General features: G+C 39.8%; 1 protein-coding gene across 2 annotated transcripts in view; it reads left to right on the top strand.

Annotated features, from left to right (window-relative positions):
- The window catches only part of LOC117879253 (A disintegrin and metalloproteinase with thrombospondin motifs 12-like), a 141,518-nt gene that overhangs the window by 21,428 nt on the left and 108,016 nt on the right, over window positions 1–12,074 (top strand). The window contains exons 7-9 of one of the 2 annotated variants that reach the window (XM_034774305.1): window positions 3,457–3,549; window positions 9,793–9,938; window positions 11,044–11,213. In XM_034774305.1, coding sequence (XP_034630196.1) covers window positions 3,457–3,549; window positions 9,793–9,938; window positions 11,044–11,213 — 409 coding nt within the window. The remainder of the gene's footprint in view (window positions 1–3,456; window positions 3,550–9,792; window positions 9,939–11,043; window positions 11,214–12,074) is intronic. The other variant, XM_034774306.1, reaches the window with a different exon arrangement.

The raw sequence follows: 12,074 nt of genomic DNA, 5'->3' as shown, positions 1-12,074 counted from the left end.
CCCCCCCCCCCCGTGGAATGCCATGCCTCGCCGCCCTGCCCCCCCCTCCACCCCAAGATTGGCCGCCCCTTACCAGGTGCCGCCCCAAGCATGTGCTTGGTTGCCTGGTGCCTGGAGCCGGCCCTGCCTCTGAGGTTAGAGGTCATTTAGATTGGAAGCTCTGCAAGGCAGAGACCCTGATTTCATACATGTGTGTAAAGTGCCTCGCACACTGCTGATAATAAATAAATGACTTGTCATGCACTGTATCAATTTCAGAGCCATGAGTTTCTGACTGTCACTCCCATATTTGCCCATTGAACAATGCTACTTCTTTGGTGTGTGTAGTATCCTTTTTTTAACCTAGCATAATTAATGATGGGGGGAAATTCATATGCATGGAGATTTATGTGGATAACTTGTATTAAAGCTAATGAGTTTCCTGCCTAAATCCTTCACTTTTTCAATGGAAGATAATATTTGGTTATAACATTTATGGATTTTTGCGTAGTGTGAAAATGTAACTACCAGCAGCAGGATGTGCTCATCTTAAATCCCTAGTCTAGTAATCGAACAGGCTATTCTAGTGGATGACAGCTAAAAGTACATTTATCAACTGTGTATTTCTTCTTGAGTACATGAAATATAGTGGTGGAGTACCCGTCACATAGTTGAAAAAGAACAAAACATACTCCATATATAATAGATAAAGAACAAAACTTTCCATACACAGTGGTAGAAAACCACTCAGCCAGAACAGATTTTAACTCTGCGACTACATTCAGAAAATGTAGTTTCCTCAACTGCCCCCTAAATAGGGATTCCCAAACTTTTTTTCCCTGAGGCCCACCTGTGCATCTGCAATTGGCAGTATAGCCCACTATTAACACTTACGTAGGAAAATTATTAATTTTAATTATTACATACACATAATCTATAACACAGTAAATAAACAGTGTTGGTTTCCTTTTCATTTTAATGTAACCATGTGTAATGATAGAAATTCCTAGCAATATGCACTCAAAGATATGCTTCAAGATTTTTGAAACCAAACAGTTTTAGTAAAGCTGCACTTCAAAAAAATGTTCAGAGTAAAATGTGGCATTCAGACATAGAAAACGCAATGTATAAATGTATAAAACTGAACAATAAGCAAAGCAACAATGTTAACAAAATTGTTAAACACATTGTGTTATTATTTGTTGACTTTAAAACACAATAGATGTACAGCTTTGAACACTATATTGTATTTTCAATTTTTTAGTGTAAAATCTGCATTTCTGAGCTGTGTAAGTAAAGACCCAACCCTAATCTGTATTAATTAGAAAAGAATTGAATATTGTAAATAAAAATATAAAATAACAGTTATTTTATACTACACTGAGGCAATGGATACTCAGATGACCCAATAAGGGAGAATCCAAACTTCAAGTATGTTTCATCATATTTTCTTACCACTTTCTTTATTTTTTTGACTGGCTCATTTTGTGTTTCTGTAGCTGGTCTGGGACTTTCATTATCTTCTTCACTAGTGCACCCTTCTCGTTTCTGAAAAATAAATCGATCCATGTCAGATTGAAATACTGCTTGCCATTTTTTACAGTTATAAATGGTGGACTGAGCGTATTTTGCTAGGTTACCTTGCAGTGAAATGCACCACTTTACTCGAAAGAATTAAACTTGACATATTGCAGCTTGTTTCTTAAAAAATAAAGCTTTTTCTATACTCTATCCAACATAAACAGCTCAAAACACTACATTTATATAGCTTTGACTTCGATTACATGAGTCACATGGAGTTAAAGATTTACTAACAGCTTGACTGGCAAATGCAGTTGCGCTGGCAGACCACCCAGGACTGTCGCGGCCCACCTTTGGGCCACGGCCCACAGTTGGGAACCCCTGCTCTAAACAATGCTAGTATTGAATAATAAATAGGGAACATCAATGCAGCCACTGACATGTTTGCTTCACCTAAAATCAATTAAATGAGCAATAATAATATAGCCTCAGAGTACCATGCTTTGAGTGAAGATTTTAGAATACTTTGAGCAGTTCTCTGTCATCATCTTTCTTTCCCAGTGTTCTAAATATGTGATCATAATAGGAGCCCACAAACAATACACATAAGTAACAAGCAACTCACTTGAAACAAACACTTTGTGAATGATTTAAACAGAGATAGGCCAAACTCAAGATCCAAACTTTGGAATCCAAATTCATATTTGAATGTGGCTGGTAGGCCCTACGGGTCAGATTTTCAAAAGTACTTGTCACGTTGTTGTCACAATGATAACGGATAAGTGCTGAGTCCTTTGGAAAATCTAGCCATTATTTAAGTGCCAAAATAGGAACTGAGCTTTCTTGAAAATTGGTCCCCAATAGTTGATGCTAAACTGTTTTGATAATCTGACCCCATGTCTATGAAAGGCTGAACCAAAACGCTAGATCTGGATTTACTTGAAATTTGTATGCTTGGAGGGTTTAAACTCCTGAACTACATCCAGATTTTGCCCCTTAAAGCCCATTTTTAATTTTAAATAGTAACATATATGTGTGTGTGTGTAAAGTTATTTATACATTGTAACTAATATATATATATATATATATATATATACACACACTAAATTGCTCAATGTACAATAGGAAGAAAAAAACCTACAATATAACAAAACAAAAAAGGGATGAAAATTGAGGTACATAGGATTAAATCTAAATTACAGGCATTAGGCAACAATGAAAAATGTATAGTGTAGAGAAACCTAATTCCAAAAGCAGAATTACCAGCCAATCCTGAGGTCCTAATTTATTTTGTAAACAGTCTTTTTATAGGTGAATGCCCACTGAAATGTATAGGTGCTTGTCTGATTAAGACTGAGTGAAGACTTGGGGATTTGGCCTGTAGGTACTGCAGCAATAATATTCTGTCAATAAGGTGAGACACTTGTAAGGAGAAGTCAAACATACTTCCAACAGCATGATTAATGAAGAGAAAACACAGTCAGGTGGCCATGGTACGTTTTCCCCTCTTGAGGCTGCTTCTGCATGGGCAATATGCCCCAAGCTTTGTAAAGAAATTTTTCCAATGAACAGTGGGTGCTTGGGAGGTATGTCAGTTCAGACAATAGGGAGAACTTTTAAACTCTCAAGAGAACTTGAATTCAGTCAGCTGAACACAATATATTCACAGTTTTGTATTTGTGCACAGATCTATGACAACACACTAATGAGGAGTAAATTTAAAGTTGTTCTGTGGCTAAAATTGTAAACAGTGACTAGAGATTTGGAGTTTCTGATTTTGAGATAACTTTAAAGGCCTAGCTTTCAAAAAGGTCTAAGCCTCCTGACCTCTGAAAGTCAAGCCCCTAAAAGGTATCTCAAATTGAGATACCCAAAAATTGTTAATGACTTGTGAAAATCGTGGCCTGGGAGTTGAACTCTTCTGAAGGCAGCTGCAGTTTGTTCTCTTTTTTACAGAATATTTGCCAGACACTCTGGTGCTCAGTGAAAGGTTCCTGCCGCTCAAAACTGGATGCTGCCGCAGATGGAACTAGATGTGGAGAAAAGAAGGTGATTATGGGCTTCTCTTGTATGAAAATGAAGATCAGAAAATATAAATTGTTACTAGGGCTGTCGATTAATCGCAGTTAACTCACGTGATTAACTCAAAAAATTAACGGCGATTAACAAAATTAATTGCGATTAATCGCACTGTTAAACAATAGAACCCAGGGCCGGCTCTAGGCACCAGCAAAACAAGCTGGTGCTTGGGGCGGCATATTTTTAGGGGCGGCATTCTGGCGTGAGCCATGCCGCCCCTAAAAATGTGCCCCGGCCGCCCTAACTCACCTCCGCTGCTGCTGCTCGCATGCCGCTGCTCGCCCTCCCTCCCAGGCTCTCAAACCCAGGAGGGAGGGGGAGATCCTGAGCGGCCGCGGCGCACGAAACAGCTGATTTGTGCACTGCGGCTGCTTGGGATCTCCCCCTCCCTCCCGGGTTTGAGAGCCTGGGAGGGATGGGGAGCAGCGGCGCGCGAATCAGCTGTTTCGCACGCTGCGGCCGCTCGGGATCTCCCCCTCCCTTCCTCCCAGGCTTGAGAGCCTGGGGGGAGGAGACAGGGCTGGGGATTTGGGGAAGGGGCAGAGTTGAGGCGGGGCCAGGGGTGGGGTAAGAAAAAAATGGTGGGGGGAGGGGGCGGCCAAAATTGTTTTTGCTTGGGGCAGCAAAAATCCTAGAGCCAGCCCTGATAGAACCCCAATTGAAATTTATTAAATATTTTGGGATGTTTTTCTACATTTTCAAATATATTGATTTCTATTACAACACAGAATATAAAGTGTACAGTGCTCACTTTATATTATTTTTTTTATTACACATATTTGCACTGTAAAAATGATAAAAGAAATAGTATTTTTCAGTTCACCTCATACAAGTACTGTAGTGCCATCTCTTTATCATGAAAGTGTAACTTACAAATGTAGGGTTTTTTTTTTTGTTACATAACTGCACTCAAAAACAAAACAAAGTAAAACTTTAGAGCTTACAAGTCCACTCAGTCCCACTTCTTGTTCAGCCAATTGCTAAGACAAACAAGTTTGTTTACATTTCGGGAGATATTTCTGACTGCTTCTTATTTATAATGTCACCTGAAAGGGAGAACAGGCGTTCATGCATGGCACTTTTGTAGCCGGCATTGCAAGGTATCTACGTGCCAGATATGCTAAACATTCATATGCTCCTTCATGCTTTGACCACCATGCCAGAGGACATGCTTCCATGCCGATGATGCTCATTAAAAAAATAATATGTTAATTAAATTTGTGACTGAACTCCTTGGGGGAGAATTGTATGTCTCCTGTTTTACCCGCATTCTGCCATATATTTCATGTTATAGCAGTCATGGATGGTGACCCAGCATATGTTCGTTTTAAGAACACTTTCACAGCAGATTTGACAAAATGCAAAGAAGGTATCAATGTGAGATTTCTAAGTATAGCTACAGCACTTGACCCAAAGTTTAAGAATCTGAAGTGCCTTCCAAAAACTGAGAGGGACGAGGTGTAGAGAATGCTTTCAGATGTCTTAAAAGAGCAACAATCCGATGTCGAAACTACAGAACCCAAACCACCAAAAAAGAAAATCAACCTTCTTCTGCTGGTGACATCTGACTCAGATGATGAAAATGAACACGTGTCGGTCCACTCTGCTTTGGATCATTATTGAGCAGAACCCGTCATCAGCATGGATGCATGTCCTCTGGAATGGTGGTTGAAGCATGAAGGGACACATGAATCTTTTGCGCATCTGGCATGTAAATTTCTGGCGATGCCGGCTACAACAGTGCCATGTGAATGCCTGTTCTCACTTTCAGGTGACATTGTAAACAAGACGTGAGTAGCATTATCTCCTGCAAATTGTAACCAAACTAGTTTATCTGAGCGATTTGGCTGAAGTAGGACTGAGTGGACTTGTAGATTCTAAAGTTTTACATTGTTTTATTTTTGAATGCAGTTATTTTTTGTATAATTCTACATTTGTAAGTTCAACTTTCATTTTAAAGAGATTGCACTACAGTACTTGTATTAGGTGAATTGAAATATACTATTTCTTTTGTTTTTTACAGTGCAAATATTTGTAATAAAATAAATATAAAGGGAGCACTGTACACGTCGTATTCTGTGTTGTAATTGAAATCAATATATTTGAAAATGTTGAAAACATCCAAAAATATTTAAATTAATCGCTTGACAGCCCTAATTGTGACATAACAGGTTTTGTCATTTGTTCCAGATTAAACTAGGTGGCACCTGAGAGATGTCTCATATCTTTGTTTTGCTGAGTTTTTCAGCCTCCAGCTTTTCATCTTTTCTATTGCTTAATGGAGTTCACTCATAGTAACATTTTTCTCTGTTATTAATCTTAAACCCTGACCTTTTCTCGCTTGCTTTTATTATCATTACTTTACTGTTTTTCTTCCAACTGAGAGGACTAATAGCTTTCTTTTCAATCCATGCCTATTGCTAACCAGCAGGAGCTCAACTTCCTAGTTCACAGGGTCTGTAAGGTATGACCTCAGTACTTCTTAAAGCCATCCACAGCCTCTGCTCGCTAAGGGAGTCAGGCCCCTGAGTCTTGTTCTGAATTTGTCGCATTGCTGGAGCCCGAAGCACCACCCTCAGCCTCCATACTGGAGAAATTTCCCTAGTGTAATTATTGCACTAGCTATTTTGTAAAGGAAGATTTGAAATGCATAGCTATTAAATGGTTTGGGAGTTCAATCCTAAAACATGACAAGCACTTCAGTGGGAATCATGAGTGCTCCGATCCTCTCAGGATTATGTCCTTAATCGGGATTTCATGAGATAAATCCATTTCCTCTCCATTACTAAAGTCTCATTACCTGAACAAGTCAGTGCGCTGTGGTTCTGTGGCAAAGTGGGTCATTCCCTCTGCAGCCCCTTCAAACTGCCCATAAGGGGTTGTCTACACAGTTATTCCCAAATAGTTATTCCACTTTACATTTGCAACCTACCTTATTCTGGAATAACTTTCATGTGTAGACAAGCCCTGAAAGTTTACAGTCCCCCTGCTCATAACACATTCCATGAAAGATATTCAGTTTTGAGCCAGCTGGTGTTATTGTTCAGGCAGGTCAACGGTTTTGATGCAGCAAGACCCCACCAAGGCACCACAATCTAGCTCACAGTATGGGTCCAACAGGAAACCTTTGTTCAGAGGTTCAACGTTTGGACTCATAGAATGAAACTGCAATTTAAACTAAGAGGAGTGGAATGAAATGAAAGAAAGGGAAAGTTTTCCTGACCAGTGAGATGATGTTCAGTTATTTAGCTGAGGATTAGTTTCTAAGAGGAAGTGGTGAACAGTGTGGTGGGATGTTTACATTTCAAAGCACCACTGAATACCTTGTAGGGCAAAATCCTCCACTGGCAGGGAAAAATAACCAAATGTTGACTCAGCTCCTTGGTGCTGCATGGTGATTGCCAGTGGCAAAATTCACTCTAGGATGCCTCTAAGTCAGTGTAGCATAACAGCATGAATCAGTGCAGGGCTAATGATTGCTGGACTAGTAGTGGATTGGAGCAGGTGACCACAGGAGAGATGGTTTTCTTCAAAAGTAGGGATTTGGAAACGACCTAGGGAAAAGAAGGAAAGGTTGGGGGAATAGTGGGTTCATGCAGATACTTTCAATGGGAAGGCTGAGGATCTAGTCTAAATGGATGGGAAGCACTGCTGAGGAGAGGGAAGGAGAATATTGTTTATTGTGATGGGGGTGGTCTTTCTATGGTGGACACCAGGGGAAATCTTTCAGATCCGTAAAGAACCTAGAATTCATTGGATTATTTAAATCAAAGTATAGTAAACACGTGGAACAAGTTGTCAACTAAGTTTAGTGGTGTGTAGAATAGAAACTAAGGCTATCAGAATAAATACTGACTCTGAACTAGCTAGACATCTTCATAGAGAGAGAAGGAGATTGAAAGATACAGTGACAGTACTTTCTATTGTTTAATTACTTATATAAAGCAACTACAGGAGCTGTATATTAGCTATAATTTAATTGAGCAGAAATTATGTTTGCTTCATTTCAAGTCAATTCTGTTGCACAGAATATCTCCTCAGTCACCACTAATACCTCCCACTTGTGGAATTCGGAGGAGCTCCAAAGTTGGGATTAAGCCCCGCTCTTCAGTTCAGGCCACCAGATTTTCTGCCTCCAGCAGTGAAAGAAGGCAGCACCTCAATTTCTTCTGACCATTTTGTTAGAGAACGTTAATTTTGATTCCTTTTTGCACAGCAGTGACTTGTAATTTTTCCTCCTCCTCCTCCCACCCTGGAGTGGGTATATGGGAGTTTGTTGGTTCCAGCCACCTGGACCCTAGTACTGCAGTGGCTCCTCTGTATCCCTGAAGCCTGGCAGAGATGGGCTGCAAACGCTGGGCGAAAGAGTGAACATGTGATCGACGTCAGTCACATTGCTGATGCTCTACTGGAAGGGGCTCAACTAATACAGTGATGGGCAAATTATGGGAACCTAATAGAATAGAAAAGCCAAGACTGAGGTCATTAAAGTTAACATGGCATTTTTGGTAAGAAAAATTGTGTTAACCACAGTGTTATGGCCAAATTCCGGTGCCCCCTAAATTCCCCCTGAGATTTCATTTGGATATGGTACTCTTCTTCCATGTCACCTCAGAGGTGGTTGCCGATCAGTGGAAGATGAAATTAAATTAATATATAGATTATCCTAGGATAAGATTGTAAAATACTTTTGGGGGAATATACGTATGGTACATATTAAAAACTTAGTTTTACCTGCAAAGGGTAATTGTTAAGTACTGCTCTATTTATATGATTCTGACACTCGGACTAACAAAACCTGTATAAGATCATTTCTGTCCATAAAAAACTGTTGACTATATTAATTTTACACAGTTGAGCTGTCTGCTCTCATGCTTACAGATTGTGATACAGTGGATTAGATCTTCAGATAGCATAAACTGGCTTAGGGCTGTTAAAGTCAGTGGAATTATGCTGACTTACATCTGATGAAAATCTGAACCACAGTCTTTAAATACATGATCATTTATTATTTCTTAAATAATATGGTATAGTATCAGACACGTTTTTCTAAGCCTTTAGATAAATAGGTTCTACTACTTATTATTCTGTGTATGCCAAAACCCATGACAGTTATTTATATGCAGGATGTACAGTGGATGAAGCAGAATTTAAATGAGATTACTCTGGATTTATACTAGTGTAATTTAGATCAGAATTTGACCTTGTGTGTGGGAAGAGACTAACTGCTTTATTTTACACTTTGTACATTCTCTTTCGGTTTCTTTTCCTACTACAGCACCTTCTATTGGTTAGCTGTGCCATGTTACATTGATGTGCACCATTTGTAACTTACACCACCATTTATGTCTCCTCTGAATTTGAACCCATCTCATCTCATCACACACTTCCTTTCAGTGACCTATCACCATAAGTCTCTAACTGAAGGACTTTTCCATTCCATCTCCAATAGAATACAAATGGAAGATGCCTACGTTTCTAGCAATAGATACATACAAACTATGAATGACATTGAGAGTCATAGAGTTTAAGGTCTGAAGGAACCGCCAATTGTTTAGTCATGACCAACAGTTGTCAATAGAATTTTGCTGAGGAAATGTTGCTTGACGTAGTCTATAACAGGATGAGGGGATTTTACCTCTTCTAAGTCAGTGGTTCTCAACCTTTCCAGACTATTGTACCCCTTTCGGGAGTCTGATTTGTCTTGCATACCCCAAGTTTCACCTCACTTAAAAATGACCTGCTTACAAAATCAGACATAAAAATACAAAAGTGGCACAGCACACCATTACTGAAAAATCGCTTACTTTCTGGTTTTATCATATAATTATAAAATAAATTTATATTGGAATATAAATATTACACATACATTTCAGTGCATAGTATATAGAGAAGTATAAACAAGTCATTGTCTGTATGAAATTTTAGTTTGTACTGACTTCACTAGTGCTTTTTATGTAGCTTGTTGTAAAACGAGGCAAATATCTAATGCGTTGATGTACCCCCTGGAAGACCACTATGTACCCTCAGGGGGATGTGTACCCCTGGTTGAGAACCACTGTTCTAGGTCATCTTTAGACCAACAATGCTGATTAAATGGCTTTCAGCACACACAGCTGACTAGGTTTTAATTTAAGCGTTCATCAGTCTGCATTTTTTTTTTGCATTGATAATTTTCTGACCCTCTGTATTTGCTTTATCTTTATTATTCAGTGGTGCTTCAACGCGGAGTGCATTACAGTGGGAAAGAATCCAGAAATGATAAATGGTGGATGGGGCACATGGTCCTCCTGGTCCCATTGCACACGGACATGTGGGGCAGGAGTTCAAAGCGCAGAAAGACCCTGCAATAACCCAGAGTAAGTTGTGTGCACAGTTCATCACCAACCCTGTCAATGCTTTTTTATGTAATGCAAGGTGTTTGAGAGGTCTGATGGGTATTTGTGAGGATAGGGACACTTTTGTTTCTCACCATATTATTAACAGCTACTGCAGCAAGACAACCATTGAATCCACTTCTCCCCATAGAAACACCCCTGTCTAGAATTCACCAGCCTTGCCTTTTACAATTTTCATGTTGCTTCTCAGTCTTTCTTACCTTCCATGGAAATTACTTCCACCCAAGAGAGACGAAAATCTTCACCTGCAGGATTAATACAAACATCAGAAACATTGTTTTAATGATACTACTTTGGATAATTTGCAATATCCTCAATAACTATGTGAGGGTAAAGATTTGTGGCCTATTCCTGAGAGCTGATGAGTACTCACAAGTCACATTTGATCCTAAACCAGCTTCATTTGAAGTCTCAGAGATCCTGGTGATGGATTCTAAGAATCTAGTAAAATAGTTATGTATAGGGCAAATTTTTTTAAAAAATGCCTGTGTCTCATTTTCAAAAAGGACGGAAACACTTAGGGCCCAGATCCTCCAAGGTAGTTAGGCGCCTAACTTCAAGGAGTGATCGGCTCCTGACATGGTTGAGCTTATGATGAACTATCTATATGTTACTGTCTTAAACAAATAACACTGTGTCACATTTTCCAAAGTGCCTAAGGTCTGGTCTACACTGCAGACATATATTGGTATAACTATGTCACTCTGGGGTGTGAAAAATCCACACCCCGAGTTATATAGTTATATTGACCAACCCCCCCGTGTAGATAGCGTTATGTCAGCGGGAAAACTACTGCCTCTTGGAAGGTGAATTAACTACTCCGGTGGAAGAGAGTTCTCCCATTGGCATAGAGCAGATTCATTATCATGCTACAGCAGCACACCTGCATTGGTGTAGCTGTGCTGATGCAGCATTTCAAGTGTAGACTTGCCCTAAGTGACTGAGAAGTCAAGTCCCCATTGACTTCAGTGTTCAGCACCTTGTTATGAATGTACTAATTTAAAATAAAACACACCCAACTTTCATACAGACTCTAAAGCCCCAAAACTTCACACTTTACTTCTAGGCCACAGTTTGGAGGAAAGTATTGCACTGGAGAAAGGAAACGCTACCGCATGTGTAACATTCTCCCATGTCGACGAGACACACCAACCTTTCGTCAGATGCAATGCAGTGAATTTGACACAGTTCCCTACAAGAATGAATTCTACCAGTGGATTCCAGTTTATAACACAGGTAAGGAGCTAACACAGTCAAATTCAGAGCACTTAGAGATAAATAATGTGTGAAAGGGAACGGGAAGTAAATGAACATGAGTCTTTGACTTACCTAAGAAAAATACCACTTTGAAAGCCACATGGGTCCTGGTTGAAGTTTCAGGTCCTATAAATAAGGCCTTTCATTTCTGTTTGTTTGTTTGCTTACTTTCCCAGGAATTAATCAGTGTTTATCTCAACAATTTTAAAACAGGTGGAAACCAGTGCCAAAAATTAGCTTTGCTGTTTTCTGGATAAATATCAGTATTAATATTGGGGGCTGGGAGGACAGGAAAAAAGCAACAAATAAAGACAATTAGGAGTTAGACATTATCTCTAATCTCCATTCCAAAAATTAAACTTCTTTCTAAAAATAAACAGTTTACAACTGGTGACTTGCGCAGTTACATGTAATATAACTCACTTAACCATTTCCCTGCCATTGTGGGGCCTTAAGCACGGGCGCACCTCTGTCCTTCCTATCCTCTGTCAGTTGAATGCAACTGTTTAGTCTCCTGGGGCTGTAATATGTTGGTCTAGTTGTGGTTGTTGGGTTGATTGTGCAGGGTGCAGGTTCTGGTGGCCTGTGATATACAGGAGATCAGACTAGTTGAACTGGGGTGATCCTTTCTGGCTTTATACCCTACAGCTCTGTAAGGGGCTTCAGTGTGAATTCCAAAAGTCCTGGGTGGCGTAGGCTCTCAGTGTTTTTTTCAAAGTATCTTTTTCAGACAGTAGGGAGGGGATGCCCAGCACTCAGTAATGAATGGGGGAAGGGGAGGAGGGAGCACCCCTTCTCACAGAGAAGAGCGAGTGAGGAGGTGTTCAGCAATCAGGGAGG

Source organism: Trachemys scripta, chromosome 6, assembly GCF_013100865.1.
Source record: "Trachemys scripta elegans isolate TJP31775 chromosome 6, CAS_Tse_1.0, whole genome shotgun sequence".
Lineage (NCBI taxonomy): Eukaryota > Metazoa > Chordata > Testudines > Emydidae > Trachemys > Trachemys scripta.
This window is presented reverse-complemented; position numbering and strand designations above follow the sequence as displayed.